The sequence below is a fragment of the Corella eumyota genome, chromosome 2 (genome assembly GCF_963082875.1).
Source record: "Corella eumyota chromosome 2, kaCorEumy4.1, whole genome shotgun sequence".
Lineage (NCBI taxonomy): Eukaryota > Metazoa > Chordata > Ascidiacea > Phlebobranchia > Corellidae > Corella > Corella eumyota.
In genome coordinates this window covers 7931888-7952294 of record NC_137491.1, presented here as the reverse complement: position 1 = coordinate 7952294, position 20407 = coordinate 7931888, and the positions used below count along the sequence as shown (strand labels likewise).

Genomic DNA, 20407 nt, shown 5'->3' with positions numbered 1-20407 from the left:
ACGTAATGCTTGGTTGGCTTTTTAATTTATCGTTGTAACAGGCAACATAGGTTATGGGCGTACATTTGTTTACGTTGTGTATTTTTCCGTTGTAAAGGATACTCGCACGTTACATTTTATTATGTTTGTACTGATTTAGGTAATAGTGAAATGTTTGTGTATATAGGGTTATTAAAAATTATGTAGTAAATGTGAAATAGCTGCAGTGATTTAAGGGGGAATAATAGTCTGATAGTGTTTTACAAACAAACTTAAATAAATTGTTTTTACCATTTTAAAGCATTGCAAGATACACGATTTAAACAAGAAAAAATACATTTAAAAACAACTTTAAAAGTGTTGATCAACGTTCCGACAAATTACCAATATTATTTAGCCAGTTTAAAAATCGATGCATAGCTTTAGTATTGCACGATCAATAACTTAGTTAGATTTGCCCTGAAGCCGTTTTATTGACATAATAACGTTGTGATAAGATCAAATAATATATTTTCCATCTCGACAGACAGATCATACTTTTCACCTAAGTAAATAAAAGAACGTTATTACCAAAATGGTTGATCAATTATTGGAACAGATGTTGGATTTGGCTTTGGAAAATTGCCATGGAACTGTCCGAGATTTCCCAAACTTTGATGCAGAGGAAGACGCCCAAGCCCTCCGAAAAGCAATGAAGGGTTTAGGTATGTTCTCATTATTATTATTATTACTTCCAAAATTAAATTTTTCCTTTAAAGCCAACTACGATTTGTAAAATATTTGCAATCTATTTCATAAAATATTTACTTATAAATGTTTACTCATACATGGATTTTTTTAATGGTACGTATAAAATAACAATTTAAAAGTTGTAAGGATAATAAACTAATAAGATACACTAGCAATTTCGGGACATGCGTCAGTAGAAAATAATATCACATTGCTTTATATATAGGAACAAACGAAAAGGTCATTGTGGAAATTTTGGGCAATAGATCAAGCAATCAAAGACAAGCTCTTAAAAATGCATACAAGCAGTCTTTTGGCCGCGTAAGTATATAGTAAAGCAACGCTTCATCTACTTTAGATCGACAAGGTATTTATTTAAATATTAGAATTTATTTAAATATCTTCTCTTGATTGTAGGACTTGATTAAAGATCTTAAATCCGAAATCAGCGGTAACTTCCGCGATCTTGCTATAGCTCTTCTGACACCTCCATTGAAATATGATGTTGAGTGTCTTCATCATGCAATGAAGGGTGCAGGCACAACAGAATCGGTAAAACTTGCAACTTATTTGTTGCTTAACTATTTTTTTATAATTGCAAAGGGTTAGGGTGAAACTTTGTGTGGCCATCTTTTGTTTATTATACGGGCGTTTATATATTTTTTTAGACTCTTGTCGACATTCTGGCGACTCGCAGTAATGCTCAGATCAAGGAAATTCGAGAGTTGTACAAAAAGGAACACAAACAAGAACTTGAAAAGGCACTCATCAGCGAAACTAGTGGAGACTTTCAGAAACTTTTAGTTTCACTTAATAACGTAAGTAAAACCCTTAAATAAAACATGCAACAAATTGTTCTTTTTAATTTTGCTTGTGTGGTTTCTTGATTTAAATATATTTTAGTCGTGAAGATCTTAACAAAGAATTGGTTGAGTTGACAAATTGAGAATAAGTTTACCGTTTTATTTTTACTAAAAGTTCATTTGTTTAAATTTAGGCTTGTAGGGACGAAACCAATAATGTGGATGATGGAAAGGCAGCAAAAGACGCGGAGGCTTTGTACCAGGCAGGGGAGAAAAAACTTGGCACAGACGAGGCAAAGTTTAACTTTATTTTATGTACACGAAACTTTGCTCAACTACGTGCTACATTTAGAGAATACGGAAAGGTATATGTTAGCCACTCATTAACTTAGGTTGTTTATTTTTGATTAGGTAGTTTGCTACTTATTAACTTTATTTTGTCTAGTTGTTTTATCTTTAATTTTACATAACTAACCAATCTTACTAGAGCACCAAACAATCTATGAAAATTTACATAAAATTTTATAATCTTACTTTTTTTAATTAAATTTTTTGGGGATTTAGATATCTAAAAAAGACATTATTAAAGCCATTGGAAGTGAATTCTCTGGGGATATCGAGATGGGATTAAAGGCGATCGTGTGTATTGCTCGTTCTTCTGCTGCCTACTTTGCTATGAGAATCAACCAGAGTGTTAAAGGTGCGGGAACTAAAGATGCGGCTCTTATACGCCTCGTTGTAACTCGTTCGGAGGTCAGAACGCATATTTTGTTATTGCCTACCTTATTATTCGTAACTATTATGCCAAAGTACAATTTTTAACAGTTTTTTTTTTGGGCTAAATGTAGGTTGACATGGTCGAAGTAAAGGAGGCATATGCATCAATGTTTAAAAGTCCGTTGTCCAAGGCAATATCTGGTGACACAAGTGGAGATTACAAGAAACTGTTGCTTGCACTGGTCGGAAACTAAAAATTGTTATATTATCAACTAAATATACATGTTGTAATCGCATTTATGTTAAACGCAGTAAAGTAAATTGTTTTTATAATTATCGCATGTATACTGTGTCAAAAATTAAATATATAAAAATCAAACACTTTGATTTTGTCTTGTATTTAAAACTGCTTTTATAAAGATATATATAACACTAGAAAAATAATTCTGCTTCACAAGCCACATAGATTATGTAATGAAACGGTTATACACAAATAAGTTAAAAGTCCTGTTTAGTTATAAGGTGAAGTCCGGTCTGGTAGTTGTAATTGTTTTAAATACACGCAAAGAAAAGAACGAACAAAATTTAATTTATCGTAAGGTGAGAGTTTTTAAATAAAAATTTTTGTTTTGTTCTATTTTGTGATAATATGTTGTTAGGTAAGATTTAAGGCATCTTTATTTGGCATTGGGTTTGTTTTTACATCACGTTTAAAAGATAAAAATATTCTTAATTTTATTTGGCGTGGTTGTTTATTTAAAAGAGTTAGTCGAGTAAAAACTGGGTATTGTTACTAAGTCAGCCTGGAAATATTATTTAGTAACTGAATAAACTACCTTGTTTTTAGAATTCCCCTACTAAAGTGTTTTTTTATCTCTGAAATTTCTTTTTGACGTTCAACTAAATAATCAAAGTGGACGAACAAATATCAGAAGTAACATCTCGTTTCGAGGGGATACGTAACACACATTCGCCTGCACGGAAATCAAGGTAAGAACTGTTATATATTTTCAAGTTTTTTAATTTTAAATAAACTTATTCTCTTGTTTTATACAAAATGGTTAGAGAAAATACAAACCTATCAATGCTATATGGTGGATAATGTCCTTGTTTTTTTAGTCCCTTGTTTGGACAAAACTCCAAGGAGCAGAAGCGATGGGTTCCCCGTCACAATCAACTTCGAGGTGCCAATGTTAGGGATTGGAATGAAACTGTCTTCCGAAAAACCAGGAGGTATGTTTGTCCCATTTAAACTTCATTTAATTAATACTTATCTTATAAAGTTTCTGACTTGTTTTTATAATCTTACTTGTAATGTACTTTTTATCCTGATTTCAACATTTGATATTGTTTTATTGTACAGCATCTTGAATAAAATCACACCAGAAAAGTTTAATAAATTGTGCCAAGAAATTATTAACATTGGAATTGATTCTAAAGCTATATTAAAAGGAATTGTTGCACTAGTAAGTGTGCTCTTGAACATATTGTTTTTTTATTGATGTTAACTTTGACACAAAAATGATGCATTACTTGTTAAATGTCATTAAAATATTGCTTTAATTTTGATTTAGATATTTGAAAAAGCAATTGATGAGCTGCGTTACAGCTCCTTGTATGCAAACTTATGTCGAAGGCTTTACTATGAAGCCCCTAATTTCGACAAACCAATCCATCCAAGTACTGGCCCCCCAGCATTACAATCCAATGTAATTATATTTTGATATATTAATAATCTTTTTATTTTTATTTAATATTTTTAATTATATCAATCAGTGTGGGGTATAATTTTTAGGTAATGCATTTTATTGTTGAGGGGTTATAATACATCTCTTTAAAAAAATAAATTAAATTTTAAATTGTTTAAAACATTTTTTTCCAATCTCAGACGTTTCGGCGCTTTCTCATTGCCAACCTCCAGGATGAGTTTGAAAACCGGAACAAAAAATTGGAAGCATTTGACACCAAAGTTAAACTCACTGAAGAAGAGGAAGAACTTAGAACGAAAGCCAAACAACACATGCTCGGAAATATCAAATTTATTGGTTTGTTATTTTATTTATTATTAAATTAATTTAGGTTAATATGAATATGTAATAGCTTGTGATAAACTTTAAATACAATAATTATTTTGTCAACTAACTAGAAAAAAATTGGGCTATAGTTTTTATACCAACCCAACTTAAATTAATTTAATATTAAAGAACGTTTTTTCTTTTATTTAAAATATCTTATTTTTCTTGGCACTGTCATGAAAAGATGAATCATAATTTGTACCTTGGGCAATACTTAGTGTATTAATAGTTTATTAGGTGACATTTGACATAATTGTTGTTGTATTTGTTTACGATATTAAGTCATAAGCAGGCTTTCTCATGTTTGTAAACACAGGAAACTTACCACTGAAAATATTGTTTACATTATCAAAATTTTAAGATTATATGGTTTTTATGTAATCACTTTACAAATTACATATTATAATTGCTTGCCACGCCTTGCCATTTATAATTGCTGTCAAATTAATTTTTTTTTTTAATAAATTAAAAAAATTTTCAAATAAGGTTTTTTTAATATTATTTTTATTATATATTAGTTTTTTTATAAATTTATTTGTAGGTGAATTATATCGACTCAACTTACTTCAGGAAAGCATATTACACCAGTGCATTAAACAACTTATTAATAAGAAAAAAAAGGGAACAATCCAAGACGTCGCTGAGGACCTCGAGTGTTTGTGTCAAATTATGATGACTTGTGGCAAAAGACTGGACCATGAAAAAGCAAGGGTAAATACACTATCAATATATTTTAAAATGTTTATGAAATCGAAGTATTTGGATATATATAGGCTATATACATTTAAATTTAGCCTAAATACATCTTAGCCAATGTGCCTCATGCTTTATATATATACAGTTAACCTCTTTTTCTTGTATTTCAGTCTTTGATGAACCAATATTTCGATCGATTGGAATCACTGCAGAAAAGAAAAAGTGAATTTCCAAAAAGAGTTAGGTTTATGCTGCAGGATGTTATTGAGTTAAGAGCCAACAATGTGAGTTTACTTAATTTGCTGTTTTGATTTCTAGTAGGAATGATTGATTTTAAGTTTTGTTAATAAAAAGATTTTTTTGTTACATTTGGAAAATTTAATCAAGTGATATTCAAATTTTTTAATAAAAAAAATAATTGTTTTATCAGTGATACCTTACTTATACATTTAGTCTATTTTTTTTACAGTGGAAACCCAGGCAAATTTTAATGACCCAAGACCCCAAAACTTTGGGTCAAATTCGCTCGGAAATTAGTGAAGAATATCCTCACTTATTATTTGATCCAAGCTCCATTACAGCAAGAGAAAACAGTTATAGATTGGATTCAAGAAACGCCAAATCAAGTGCTATGGATTTTTATTCAATGGCTGGTAAACAACAATATCGTGAGTTATGTTTTTGAGGTCGAATTTTAAATGTAGTATGTTGTTAAAAAATGTTTAAATTTTTGAGAAAATTCAATTAAGTAAAGTAAGTACTGTAAAGTTTGTCTTTGATAAATTATTAAAACATTTCGCAATTTGGGTAAATTATTAACTTTTTCTTGAAACAGTAATTTGTGGGCAACATATTTCAAACTTGAGTGTTTAAAATCTGATAAGTTTTTAAAATAAAATATAAATCACAATTAATTTTATTACTAATACTTTATTTTAGATATACAACATGGCCATAATATGAATGGTGATGGTGCTGGAAAATCTGGTTTCGATTTTTTTACAAGTACAGCATTGACCAAACCAGACACAAATAGAAAAATTAAAAGTGGTTAAATGTTTCATAAAAAGTGGCTACCTAGTCTAATGATTCAACCTATATTTATTACACCAATTTTAAAAAAAACTTCTGTAAACCAAAACTTAATCAATTTACAAAAATGTTTTAATTTTAGATAAAAATGAATGTGTTGTCAATGCATTTGCACCTCCCTATCTTAACTCTCATCTAAATGGTGGTAGGATGGCTTCGACTAATTTACAAAACCCCAACCAAGTCCCTAATAGAAATCCTTATACCAGTTACCCAACACAACAAGTTACAATGCCTCCCTCAAAGGAAGTTAAACTACTAAAAAATAGTGAGTCAATAATTTATTTTATTTATTTTACCATGAATTAATTGACTTAAATCTAGTTGTCTTTTTATGGTGCCTTAAATTTTGAGAATGTGAGACCTAACTGCATTGATTTAAAATTTAGTTTTAACATTTTTATATTTTAGAAGGCAAAGAAGTTCCGCCAAGGTTTTTAAAACAACAGTTTAATGCAAGTTCAACTAAAAATGCCCCAAAAGGTATAATACTGCATCAATGAAAAAAAAAACTATTTCATCTACATATTAGTAGATAAATATTGTAAAAATATGGTAATTAATTGTTGTTTTTATGATTATCAAACTTTTGTTTACTTGTAGGTATGGACAAACCTTCAGTTATACCTACTTCAAATTATTTAAAAAACGGCGAAAACTTGAAATCAAATTGCCAACAAAGCACATCGCCTTCTTTAAAAACAAACTTGCCCAAACCTGCTACTGCTGACACATTTCAGCCTCCCTTTCAACATGTTATTGATAAAGCTAAACAGGTATAACAATTTGTTTTCCTTTTTATAGTTTTAAAGAGAAATAAGGTGTGATTAAAATTAGTTCTTGTTTAAACAATTTTATGTTTTTAACAGTTACAATCTGTGTATGAACTGTTTTACGTAATTACTTTAGTAATATAATAAATAAAATTAATATTTTATATAGATTTAATATAAAGCCTTGTTTTACACCTAATCTATTTTATATTTTTACTAGAAACCAACCAAGAAGGTTTCTAGTGCCGGTCAAGAAAAAATATCAAAACCAAAAAAATCGAATCTATCAGAAAAAGAGGTGGAAATTTTATCACAAAAACTTGTGGATGATTTCTTTGCTGATAAAAATCCTGACTTTCAAATTTATATTGCGGCAATGAGAAGTTCAGATCTTCTTAAAAAGTATAATAATTTGCTAATTTTGTATCTTATAAAATGTAAAAAATAATTTAAAAAAAATTACATTAGCAATTTCTAAAGTAAAATTTATTTAACTTAATTTAATTTTTATTAGTTTTTGTAATAATATTTTTTTTTCTTGTATAAATTAAATAAATACTTATAAAATGTTTATTTATTTAATAAACTAACTAGGTCAAATTTGGTTTTATGTTTAGGCACATGCAGAGTTTAGTTAACAGATTTTATATCCAATCACTTTACTGTTTTGAAGAAGATCGTGGAAATTTGTGCAAATTTTTAACAATTTTGGTTACAGAAAAAATTGTTGTCAATGAACATCAACAAGAGGTAATAAAATTTTTTTATAACAAATCTTTAATTTTTTGCCCCTTGGACAGACTTGCACTCATGCATAAGGTGATGAGGTATATATTTTGAACCAAAATTAATCAAAACAAATTAACATTATGTTTTTTTACACTTTAGTCTATTGCCCATGTTTTTGAAAAACTAACTGGATTGGAATCTGAAATATCCCGAATCAAGACAATTTGTGCTACCTTGGTTGCCCGACTTGTTATAAATGACCTGATTACTTTGAAGCAAGTGGCTGTTCACCTAATATCTGGATGTCACTTCCCACTATTTCTACTTATTTTACAACACCTGATTAAAATGAAGGACAAGGAGTGGGTTGGGAGAGTTTTCAAGGAAAGTAAAATCAACATGTCTTCAATGATGCCAGGTATATAAAACATTGTAATATATTTATATTTGATTTTTTCGTAAGGTTTACATTATATGGATTACCTTTTAGGATTTAACATATTTTACTTGTGTTAAATACATTTGTTTGTAGAAGTGTCCAAGGACACGTACAGCATGTTAGAGCTTTTGGAAGGGAAACAGTTAAGCTTTTTATTCCCCCTTCTACATCTTGAAACCAAACTTGCTCACCAGCTTGATGATAATCCTTCACCTTCTATAATATATCGGTGGATCAAAGAGAATGTTGATGTTAGTTTTCATGATGATCCTGAGTTTGTAAGAGTACTGGTTTCTTGGTAAGTCTAAATTTAACATTTGAATTGTGTAGGTTTTTTTTGAAAATGTCTAATTATCCTTTTTGTAAGTTAACAAACTAATTAGTGTATTGACAGTACAAATAAATTGGATAGTTAAAAGCACTTCTTTTGTCTAATTTTTATTTAAAAATAATTAATAGCCAAGTTTATGATTTTAAAAATCTTTAAATTTGTTTTAGCTGTCTTCATTACATTACAAAGAAAAGTAGCCTTGCGCCTCAAATTGACCGAAGTGCCACTGTATCAAAAGATATACAAGAGATTGAGAAACAATCACTTGTAAATATCAAACCAATTCTACAGAAATTTGTCCACGATTCTCCAAAGTTACAGCTTCATGCTGTGTATGCAGTGCAAGTGTTTTGTCACACAAACAACTTCCCTAAAGGTAGTTTTGTTTTTTATGTATTTTTATTTCATAACCAATTTGGTTAATAATTGCTCGAAAAAAAAGTGATTTCAAGAGGAAAAAGCTGCTGTCACTAGTATAATAATGGGGTCAGTAGCAGAACATTTTTATTAATTCCAATTTCGTTTTGTTTTTAAAGGATTGATGTTGCGACTTTTCAACCATCTTTACAACGAAGATGTTGTCGATGAGGAAACTTTTTTGATTTGGAAGGAAGATGTAAATGATCATTATCCTGGCAAAGGAAAGTCTTTGTTTCAAGTAAGTGTTTTTTTTTTGTTTTGTTTTACTACAGTGTTGGTTCCAATTTTAAGTTTAAACCATTTAGAACACAAATGGTATTTACTTTTTTCGCCAAAAAAGAAATATTTAAGGCCAGTAAGATTAAAGATGTCTGTAGTTTCATACACATTGTGTTTTATAATAAACAAACCTTTTTTAATTTCACAACAAAAAAAACAATTGATTTTAATTTTTTCAGGTAAATGCATGGTTAACTTGGTTGGAGGAAGCTGACACAGAAGATGAAGATGAAGAAAATTAAAAATTTTCATCATGGCAAAGGTAATATTTATTTCTGTTTTTGTAATTAATGAAACCAAAACGCTCTTTTTACTAAAAACCTTGTTAATTCGGCGTTTTAAGAAAACATCCTATTGGACCTTTTTACAGGAATTCGTCTTTTAAGTAATTTTTTGTAAGAAGGTTTGATTGCCTAAAAATGATATGTTTGCTTTTGAGCAAAATAACTGTCGATAAATTAGAAAAAAAAATTAAAAAATATTTTTACCTACTTTTGTGAATATTTATTGTACATTTGTAGTAACATGTGTAAAAATTTTCTAACCACCAAGGTCAAAAACTATTAAGGTTGATTTATAAATCTTTTTTTTTTGTGACTGATTTTAAATTTTTTTATATACCTGTTAGCACAAAAAATATATTTTTCACCATAGTAGTCGTAATTTTTCCTATATCATACTATCACTTTTTTATAAAGCAACTTGTTTTTTTTACATGAAATTATTCGATTTTAATCATAAACCTTTTGTTTGTAAAGTATTTTCTTCCCATATTTGTAGTATATCATATTATTTTTAAGTAAAGTGTTGAAACTATATTAAATGTTAGGTATATGCTAAATTGAGTAAACTTCTGTGTCACTAACTAAAATTTATAATAATGTAACATCCTAAATTTACTACAATTTAATTTTTTTTAACTAAAAAAGTAATTAAAGGTTAACTCTAATGGGATTATAGCTCTTATGCAAGAGGTGAATTAATTGGCAAAACCCTTTAACAATTTTTTTTTTAAATGTTTCAAACTCGGTTTAATATTATTTTTGTCAATGTTTAGAAGTGTTGTTAGTTTTTTTTTCATTCTAAATGTGAGATTATAGTTAAGTGTGAGTTTACCATTTTATAATGGTGTAAGTATTCATTTCTTTTTGTAGTGTGGCCGAATTCAATTCTGGATATTTTAAGATAATAATATTTTTGTTTGTTTAAGTTAATTTGTACTGCTTTTAACTAAACCCTCTTTTTGTAATGTCAGCAGCAATATTCGTATAAAAGTTGTGTCATGTAAACACATATGCTATTTGCAATATTTTACAACGATGAAAAAATGAAATAAATCGAAAACATAGGAATGATTGGTGTTATTATTTAAGCAAGTTGAAAATTTTAGAAATTTTTCCATGCCCTGTAATTAATTTTCAGAAGATGACCCCCTATAATTTTATTACACGTAAGGTATAATATTTATATGCAATATATAAGTTACTAGGGGATTTCGAATTACTAACAGTTGCAACACCTTTCAATATTTTATTGATTTTCTTCTTTCCATTTGTTTACTTAACAATTCGAACATGCAATCACCTCGTACTTGTTACAAACTCAAGCCCCATTCACCTTTACTATTTTCGTGACGTCATTGTGCACGTATAATTTTGTCATTGGTCTGATTGGTTGACTAAATTATATATAAATCCCGACTTGAGCGTATGCCAGTTTAAATATTCCAAACAGGATATCATATCGTGCGTTACTGGTACCATTTGGCGTGAAGTTATAATATGCAAACTATCGTTAAACTCGGGGTATGGGCTGTGGTTATAGTGTTAGCAGCTGGTCAAATCAATGATTTGTTACAGAGTTCCATGGTTGAAGCCGGAATTCTTTCCAAACCTATCGTCATGAAAGACGCTTGGTAAGTGGAATAATGTAAATAATCCTATAGTAAACCAGTAAAACCGTATGTTTGGGTAAATAAATCAACCCTTACACACTAAAAATATTAACAAAGATTTATTTTTTAGTAAATTAAAAATATTGCCTCTGTGGTTTGAAGAAGTTATTGGTTGCAAAAAAGAGTCGCAAAAAAACGCTGACTCTGTCAAGAAAAAACCAAAACTGAAAATAAATTTAGCTGGAGAGATTTTAAAGAAGGTTCAGTTTGATTCGCGCGAAAAAACGTACCTTGAAATGGGAACTGATCAAATTAACAAATTGTTTGCATATTTACAACGATTAGTTCTTCCTGAAAAATTTGTAATGCCTTGCATACTCGGTGATTGCAATATGGACAAAAAAATAAAGCTAGAGCGAGAGAAATATGAAAATTTAGTTTTTAAAACTGTAGAGACGCGACCTCCAGAACCTGATACCATTAAAACACCCCCGAAAGAGAAAAAATCCGAAACTTGATAATAAGAATCATACTGTAGCATTACCTTTTTTATAACTTTCATTTTTTATTTTAGACTGGTGCGTGGTTTTAAAAAGTATTTATACTATTGTTATTATTTTGTGTTTTTGTTATACTGAAAATAACTTAAAAGTATGTTGTGCAACTAATGACTGTAGTTAATGGCAATTAAAATCAAAACACCTAATAAAAAACTGTGATATTCATGATTTCTTCTGGACAACCAGCACATAGGATTACTATCTAACATAGATTAACGTGTTGGTTTTTAAGAAAATTACTAAAATGTGATTTGTTATTAATAAACAAATATGATATTTCCTAATAAGTATAAAACACAACTTGTGACTAAATTCTTAGAAAATAAAATGTAGTGCCATGGCTGATAAAAAACAGGCTTTTGTTGTCACTACCTTAGACTTGTTGTATAAAATGAGGAGTCTGGCTTAATCAACCTGACCAAAATATCGTACGTGATTGGCTGTTGGTATTCTCTGTTGCGTAACAGTAATCTCTGTTCCGTAACACAAGAATAACAATATATGCTTTTAAATAACAATGGGAGTTTTTACCGCGTAAATCTAAAGAATTATTCAGTTATAAAATTTTACGTTTGCATATATATGTTTGGAAAATTTTTGGAAAATTCTATGTTTGCAAATTTGAAATGAACTTTTCAGGAAACACATTTGAGGGCCAGGTTTCTTTTTACACGGCAACAGGGGGAATGCAGGAGCATTTTAAAGCTCTTGCAAATCCCCCTGTTGCTCATAACCTGGCTCTCCTAGAATCTGGAGGAGGGATTGAAGATAAACTGTGAGTTATTTTTGCTGTTTTAATTTTTTTTTGCATTTTACTGAATTTAAAATAAATGTGTTGTTAAAAGTAACACTGCATTTTAAATATTTGGTAATTATGTTAGTGCAAAATGCTAATAAAGTTTATATTTTTTTAGAAAATCTACAAACAGTATCAAAAATAGACTTGGCGAGTAAGTTATTTTTTTTACATTGTTTTTTAAGCATTTTACTAAATCTAAAATAAATGATGCTGTTAAAAGTAACACTGTTTTTTAAATATTTGGTAGACCTTTTAATTTATTGTAGTTATGTTAGTACAAAATTCTAATAAAGTATATATTTTTTTTAGAAAATCTGTACACGTTAAGGATAGACTTGGCGAGTAAGTTATTTTTTTATATTGTTTTTAAAATTTTTTTAAACATTTTACTAAATCTAAAATAAATGATGCTGTTAAAAGTAGCACCGTTTTTTTAAATGTTTGGTAGACCTTTTAATTTATTGTAATTCTGTTAGTGCAAAATGCTTATACGGTATATATTTTTTTAAAGAAAAACAAATACACATGGAGGCAAGGGGGCTCGCTGGAGAAGACAGCAGAAGAGGGGATCGGCAGTAAAACCTGCTTGTTATTCAACATCAAAGTAACTTCTTAAATTTATTTTACCGATTTAGAATGGTTTAAAAAACATTAAAACTTTTTTTGTAGATATGCAAGTGAAGACCGGAAAAGGTGGGTCAGTGGTGGAGGGACAGAAATGAACTATTTAAGTAAAAACTTGTACCCCTCTCCCACCACTGGCCCTCCGAACTGCCGAGCCCCTCTTTCTGTGAAGGACTCCAGCTCCCCCAAGCCTCCATCCAAAATAAAAGAATTTTTGTTTAAAACTGAGTGGTTTATAAAACCTAGGCGTTTAAAAGGTATAATAGTCATCGTACCTTCATTTTAAGATGTTTTATAAGGGCAAATTGAGAATGGCAGCATTTTAACAAATTAAAAGTTATCAGTTATGAAAAAAAGTATCACTTTGATATTTGAAAGCTAGGAATTAATAGAAACAAAAAACATCTAACCAAATTTAATTACTTTGTATTAAAGACTATAATCTAAGTAATAATCAAAGGTTTAATTTTTTTACTTTATTTTATAACAACAATGTTTTAACAAAACTTGCCATTATCAATAAAAAAAACAAAAACTGCAAAGGTATTTACGGAACTAGGCCTGAATTATACATATTTTAGACCACATCTAAATAAGATCTCAACTTTTTATGCCTCCATTTCAGTCGGTCTTAACTTTGTTTGTTGTTGGGGCCATTTTAGACCACATCTAAATAAGATCTCAACTTTTTATGCCTCCATTTCAGTCGGTCTTAGCTTTGCTTGTTGTTGGGGCCATTTTAGACCACATCTAAATAAGATCTCAACTTTTTATGCCTCCATTTCAGTCGGTCTTAGCTTTGCTTGTTGTTGGGGCCATCTCGGACCACATCTAAATAAGATCTCAACTTTTTATGCCTCCATTTCAGTCGGTCTTAGCTTTGCTTGTTGTTGGGGCCATCTCGGACCACATCTAAATAAGATCTCAACTTTTTATGCCTCCATTTCAGTCGGTCTTAGCTTTGCTTGTTGTTGGGGCCATCTCGGACCACATCTAAATAAGATCTCAACTTTTTATGCCTCCATTTCAGTCGGTCTTAACTTTGTTTGTTGTTGGGGCCATCTCAGACCACATCTAAATAAGATCTCAACTTTTTATGCCTCCATTTCAGTCGGTCTTAGCTTTGTTTGTTGTTGGGGCCATTTTAGACCACATCTAAATAAGATCTCAACTTTTTATGCCTCCATTTCAGTCGGTCTTAACTTTGTTTGTTGTTGGGGCCATTTTAGAACACATCTAAATAAGATCTCAACTTTTTATGCCTCCATTTCAGTCGGTCTTAGCTTTGCTTGTTGTTGGGGCCATTTTAGACCACATCTAAATAAGATCTCAACTTTTTATGCCTCCATTTCAGTCGGTCTTAACTTTGTTTGTTGTTCGGGCCATCTCAGACCACATCTAAATAAGATCTCAACTTTTTATGCCTCCATTTCAGTCGGTCTTAACTTTGTTTGTTGTTGGGGCCATCTCAGACCACATCTAAATAAGATCTCAACTTTTTATGCCTCCATTTCAGTCGGTCTTAACTTTGTTTGTTGTTGGGGCCATCTCAGACCACATCTAAATAAGATCTCAACTTTTTATGCCTCCATTTCAGTCGGTCTTAACTTTGTTTGTTGTTGGGGCCATCTCAGACCACATCTAATTAAGATCTCAACTTTTTATGCCTCCATTTCAGTCGGTCTTAGCTTTGCTTGTTGTTGGGGCCATCTCGGACCACATCTAAATAAGATCTCAACTTTTTATGCCTCCATTTCAGTCGGTCTTAACTTTGTTTGTTGTTGGGGCCATTTTAGACCACATCTAAATAAGATCTCAACTTTTTATGCCTCCATTTCAGTCGGTCTTAGCTTTGCTTGTTGTTGGGGCCATTTTAGACCACATCTAAATAAGATCTCAACTTTTTATGCCTCCATTTCAGTCGGTCTTAACTTTGTTTGTTGTTGGGGCCATCTCAGACCACATCTAAATAAGATCTCAACTTTTTATGCCTCCATTTCAGTCGGTCTTAGCTTTGCTTGTTGTTGGGGCCATCTCGGACCACATCTAAATAAGATCTCAACTTTTTATGCCTCCATTTCAGTCGGTCTTAGCTTTGCTTGTTGTTGGGGCCATCTCGGACCACATCTAAATAAGATCTCAACTTTTTATGCCTCCATTTCAGTCGGTCTTAACTTTGTTTGTTGTTGGGGCCATTTTAGACCACATCTAAATAAGATCTCAACTTTTTATGCCTCCATTTCAGTCGGTCTTAGCTTTGCTTGTTGTTGGGGCCATTTTAGACCACATCTAAATAAGATCTCAACTTTTTATGCCTCCATTTCAGTCGGTCTTAACTTTGTTTGTTGTTGGGGCCATCTCAGACCACATCTAAATAAGATCTCAACTTTTTATGCCTCCATTTCAGTCGGTCTTAACTTTGTTTGTTGTTGGGGCCATCTCAGACCACATCTAAATAAGATCTCAACTTTTTATGCCTCCATTTCAGTCGGTCTTAACTTTGTTTGTTGTTGGGGCCATCTCAGACCACATCTAAATAAGATCTCAACTTTTTATGCCTCCATTTCAGTCGGTCTTAACTTTGTTTGTTGTTGGGGCCATCTCAGACCACATCTAATTAAGATCTCAACTTTTTATGCCTCCATTTCAGTCGGTCTTAGCTTTGCTTGTTGTTGGGGCCATCTCGGACCACATCTAAATAAGATCTCAACTTTTTATGCCTCCATTTCAGTCGGTCTTAACTTTGTTTGTTGTTGGGGCCATTTTAGACCACATCTAAATAAGATCTCAACTTTTTATGCCTCCATTTCAGTCGGTCTTAGCTTTGCTTGTTGTTGGGGCCATTTTAGACCACATCTAAATAAGATCTCAACTTTTTATGCCTCCATTTCAGTTGGTCTTAACTTTGTTTGTTGTTGGGGCCATCTCAGACCACATCTAAATAAGATCTCAACTTTTTATGCCTCCATTTCAGTCGGTCTTAACTTTGTTTGTTGTTGGGGCCATCTCAGACCACATCTAAATAAGATCTCAACTTTTTATGCCTCCATTTCAGTCGGTCTTAACTTTGTTTGTTGTTGGTGCCATCTCAGACCACATCTAAATAAGATCTCAACTTTTTATGCCTCCATTTCAGTCGGTCTTAACTTTGTTTGTTGTTGGGGCCATCTCAGACCACATCTAAATAAGATCTCAACTTTTTATGCCTCCATTTCAGTCGGTCTTAACTTTGTTTGTTGTTGGGGCCATCTCAGACCACATCTAAATAAGATCTCAACTTTTTATGCCTCCACTCCAGTCGGTCTTAACTTTGTTGCTTTTAGCCCTGGGTAAAGTTAGTTTTTTTTGTCTGCAGGTAAGGGACATACAAATAAGGCATTTTTTGCCTCAGTTGGTAAAAGGGAAACACATTGACTGTGATACCACTGTTGGCACCTTATACATTCGACCCAATCACATCTACTGTTGTCTTGGTTTTCACACATCCGACATTTGTTTTTTATGTGGCTACCAGTTAGACAATTGCCAACAACAGTAGCGTAAATCTCATCTCTGTACATGGAAGTTTGACAGTCAGGTTGTTTAAGATTCTGGTGCAAAGTAAGCCACTTACTGTACATACAGACAAAAACTCCACAACTCATGCTATCTGGCTGCAGGGTATGTGGAACAACTTTTGCTTTTAAATCTAAAAATCCAAATTTTTGTTTTGTCACATAGTTCATCATGTCCAGTGCAGATTTTACATCCATATTTGATTCTGTGCACACATCCTTCATAGGATCAAGGTATAACAAAACTCGCTGTTCAATGTCCACAGCAAGCAAAACCCAGTGGGCCCCGGTTATATTCCAGGGAACAAAAATGTATTTTTTATCGGTCAAAGTGACATTATTCCACAGCCTTTTTATGGAAGGATTTTTGTTTAGAGTTGTCGCAACTGATGAGTCAACAAACAAAATATGGCTATACTTGTTGCACAACCACCAAAGGTAACTATTTATAATTTCGTCATACAGCCAACCTTCAGTAAAGTCCGCATCATAGGCTTGTAAAACTTGTAATTCACTCTTGGAAAGAAGGGGATCCAAAGACTTAATATTTACTAATGAAATATTATATGGACCATTTTTTAACAAGTTTTTAAGTAAGCCCTTTTTTTTAAGTACCGCAATAGATGGAGTAACCTTCTTTATAATTGCTACTGGTGTTTTTGCTACATAGTTAGTACGGGGTTTTTTGACAGGTGGAATTTGAAAGTCGGACCCATCATCATAAAAGGAACACCCTTTTGGAAACAAAGAAGTTACTCGGTATAGGTCCCGCATAGAATCAGCATGTTTACCATGTCTTGATACAAACTTGTTTGCCTTTGGATACTTTCTCGGAAGCTCATCATGAACTGCTACTTTTGATTTAATTACTTTAGTTGATTTTTTTTCCATTTTTTTTTTTATCTTTTCTTCTGATCCCAACACTCGCAACCCACCATCATGTTTACAATTATTTCTCATATCCTCGATAACTTCATTTAGTGTCGCTTCAGCCTTCAACAAGGCTTCTTCTGAAGTAACATCGAATGATAAATCTCTTATGGTTGTTAAAGCATTAGAGATTCTCGTTATTGTTGAGTGTTTTGTTTTCTCTTGATTTTTAAGTTGTTGTGATGGTGTTTTGGATTCACAATTGGGTTCGTGTCGTTGTGGTACTGTCCGTTCAATTTTGCATGTAGCTTGGTACACTGGATTTGTAGGATTAACAATGCAAGGATCCAAAATCATAAAAGGAGAATTTATGTACCATGTAGGAAAATTTTCCCATGACACATCTGGAAATTTTTTGAAAATGCTAAACATATGTTTGCATGGTAAACAGTTTCTTTTAAAGTCTACACATGAGCATTTTGGTCCCTGATAAATAGAAACTTCATAGACTTCTTTTGTTTCTGCGCTGTTCACATAAAACATATCTTCTACTCTTGATATCGATTCACTAGAAATGTCAGTTGAAGAAAGCATTCTTTTGATGCAATGTTTTATAATGTTGTGGGGTCTATCATGTAAAAAAGAAGGAACATTACCATGGTATTGACGATAGTTATTGGAAGCCGCAAGGTTTTCATTTCTGTACCTAAAAAAGCAACAGTTACCGTTTTAGGTGTAAAATATAAAACAAAACTTAATGATACTGCTACTATTGGGGTCACATATTAAAAATGATATACTAACCTTTGAAAACTTTCAGGCAAAAAGTCTTTATGTAACACTGTGATAACTCCAGATAAAGATCTGTCTGTGCGAAAGCGTATATGGCATTCCTTTAACGTTCTGTTTTGACTCTCCACACCATTGTTTGTGTTAATAATAACTTTGAGCTTATTTACTCTATAGAGCCAAGCCCAGCGCTACAAAATAATGCAATAAAGATTAATAATGATTTTAATTTTATTTTTGTGATTAAATCTAAACACTTAGATGTGGTTTGTTGAATTACCTCTTTTGTAGGTTCCCAATATTTTTCAAAATAACTTTGAAACTTAGCATTATCATTCCAAATATTACTACTTTTCAACTGAGTTATTGCCGTTGTAAACATCTCATCAGTATCTGCTGAGGCAACAGATCGCCTTAAACCCAATGCACATTGTTGCTTGCTTTTATCACCAATGCCATTATCATGTTTTCTAACCCATCTCCCCCATGCTTGTTCTCGGTGAAAGTCACAAATCAATACTCTACAGTCTTTCGATAAATAAAAAATATTAACAGCTTAATTGTTATTTATGCTTTTTAAATAATATAATGTTTTTTTAGGCTAATATATATAACACCTTTAAAAATGGCCTCGATTGCAAGAATTTCAGCATCGCACTTATCTGTCATAAAATATAAGGGATTCCAATTGGGACACCATTTTCGCAAAACTTTAAGTGCCTCTTCAATATCATCAGCAGTTTCATTTTGTATAATAAAGGACCCAACAACTTGATAGTTAACGTTGGTCTTTACACAAAGAAAAAAAAGGGGAAGGGCATATTCTGATGTTTTGTAGGTAGCATCTAAAAGACACATCTCTTGCCCATACCTTTCAAGCAAACGTTTTTGCCAAGCAAATTAATGTACAAATAAAAGTGATTGCCTACACTTAATAAAAGGAATTTCATCCCATTCACTTTCTTGTTCTTTCACATTGTTTGCTTCTCCTGCCACATATGGTCAATACAAAACATTGTCATCAGTACCATATGACTTTTTCCATTCATCAATTAAAAGTTTTACGTTGGTTGGATCGAATTTTGATTTTACAAATGCATAATAAAAGCTGTTTTTTAAATCCTTGATGCATGGATAAAATCTTCGATTTGTAGGACATGGCAGGGGTTGATCTTTAAATAAATCATGTCTAACATAAAGAGCAATTGCTTTTTTAAGTTCACGGACACTGCTAACACCTTCGTCAAGAAGTTTTCCTATTTCAGCAATTATTCGCTTATCCACTGCCTGCTGATATCCAGCTTCCTGTTACAATAATTTAATATTATTTTTTGTTTTATAGAAGTATTTAAATATATAACAATTTTTTTTTAAATAACCTTTCCAGTTACATGACCAACATGTGACTTGGCTTGGTGGAAAATTTATTTTATAAACAATTCTAGATTTTATAGATGATGGTGAGTTGCTCAGTTCATACTTTAAACTTTTGGATACTCGGTTTTTAAGTTGTTTCAATTCTTTTTTGCACTCATAAAAATTAATCTTGAAAATGTAATTTGTTATTAGAATGTTGCAATTGTGTTTTAGGCAGTAGTTAAAATGTTAAAATAAACCTTGTATGTTGGAAAAAGTTTTATTTTGGTAATGCTAATGTTAGCAGGACAATTTGTTTTTTTTTATCCTTGTAAGCCCATGTATGTTCTAGGTACCACATGATCAATAAGCTAAAAATTGAAAATAATAAATTGTAAATTATTAAGTAATTTTCAGTTTGACCTATCTTTAGCAAAATCATTATTAATATAATTTAAGTGGTTTACCTCTGGTATAACTTTACTCTTAGCTTTCAAGCTATTGCTACGGTCTTTGCCATGTTGACATTCCATATTAAAACTTTCAATAAATCTGTATGGTACAAAATCCTTGTTCCATAAAATTTGCTCACTTTTACTCTTGTGGACTTGACGCTGTACAAACTTGATCAAGGTGGAGGTTTCAAATTTAGTAATTGTGGCCTCAACCTCCTCAATTGTTGTAACAAACTAAAATATTTGTATTTAAGATGTAATTTTAACATGCTGTTTTTTAATAACAAAAGGATAATATAGTTTTTTAAAAATTAAAAAACAAAAATATTTTAGCTGTACCACAGTCAGCATACTCGAAGGCGATTTTACTTCTGAAGTGTTCATTTCTTTTTTTTCCTTCTGTTGCCCCTGCCTTTCTTGTTTCTGCAATATTCTAAAAATAAA

At 31.3% G+C, this 20407-nt stretch overlaps 4 protein-coding genes across 6 annotated transcripts; all 4 read left to right on the top strand.

The window, feature by feature from the left end:
• Nucleotides 1-485: 485 nt before the first annotated feature.
• LOC145741871 (annexin A7-like) lies at nt 486-2615 on the top strand. The gene is made up of 7 exons (XM_082559541.1): nt 486-683; nt 935-1029; nt 1126-1260; nt 1377-1526; nt 1706-1876; nt 2076-2264; nt 2360-2615. The coding sequence occupies exons 1-7, from the start codon at nt 554-556 to the stop codon at nt 2480-2482; spliced, it is 993 nt and encodes a 330-aa protein (XP_082415667.1). The 5' UTR covers nt 486-553; the 3' UTR covers nt 2483-2615.
• A 521-nt stretch (nt 2616-3136) lies between these two features.
• Nucleotides 3137-10414, top strand: LOC145741225 (eukaryotic translation initiation factor 4 gamma 2-like). 3 transcript variants are annotated; one of them, XM_082558775.1, is made up of 19 exons: nt 3137-3218; nt 3348-3461; nt 3592-3694; nt 3803-3937; nt 4117-4273; nt 4845-5014; nt 5170-5283; nt 5469-5667; nt 5939-6046; nt 6174-6359; nt 6503-6574; nt 6695-6867; nt 7085-7266; nt 7482-7614; nt 7753-8011; nt 8126-8330; nt 8531-8739; nt 8900-9021; nt 9242-10414. In XM_082558775.1, exons 5-19 carry the CDS (start codon nt 4249-4251, stop codon nt 9302-9304), a joined length of 2220 nt encoding a protein of 739 aa, XP_082414901.1. In that variant the 5' UTR covers nt 3137-3218; nt 3348-3461; nt 3592-3694; nt 3803-3937; nt 4117-4248; the 3' UTR covers nt 9305-10414. The 3 variants fall into 3 exon arrangements, with proteins under 3 accessions (XP_082414901.1, XP_082414900.1, XP_082414902.1); XM_082558774.1 differs by lacking the exons at nt 3137-3218; nt 3348-3461; nt 3592-3694; nt 3803-3937 and having other exon boundaries at nt 4123-4273; nt 9242-9324; nt 9406-10414; XM_082558776.1 differs by lacking the exons at nt 3137-3218; nt 3348-3461; nt 3592-3694; nt 3803-3937 and having other exon boundaries at nt 4123-4273; nt 5939-6004.
• A 387-nt stretch (nt 10415-10801) lies between these two features.
• LOC145743348 (uncharacterized) lies at nt 10802-11660 on the top strand. Its single transcript, XM_082561289.1, has 2 exons — nt 10802-10977; nt 11087-11660. The coding sequence occupies exons 1-2, from the start codon at nt 10844-10846 to the stop codon at nt 11472-11474; spliced, it is 522 nt and encodes a 173-aa protein (XP_082417415.1). The 5' UTR covers nt 10802-10843; the 3' UTR covers nt 11475-11660.
• Nucleotides 11661-11966: 306 nt separating this feature from the next.
• On the top strand, nt 11967-13343 carry LOC145743425 (uncharacterized). Its single transcript, XM_082561382.1, has 5 exons — nt 11967-12291; nt 12431-12466; nt 12625-12657; nt 12827-12919; nt 12985-13343. The coding sequence occupies exons 1-5, from the start codon at nt 12143-12145 to the stop codon at nt 13223-13225; spliced, it is 552 nt and encodes a 183-aa protein (XP_082417508.1). The 5' UTR covers nt 11967-12142; the 3' UTR covers nt 13226-13343.
• Nucleotides 13344-20407: the final 7064 nt, after the last annotated feature.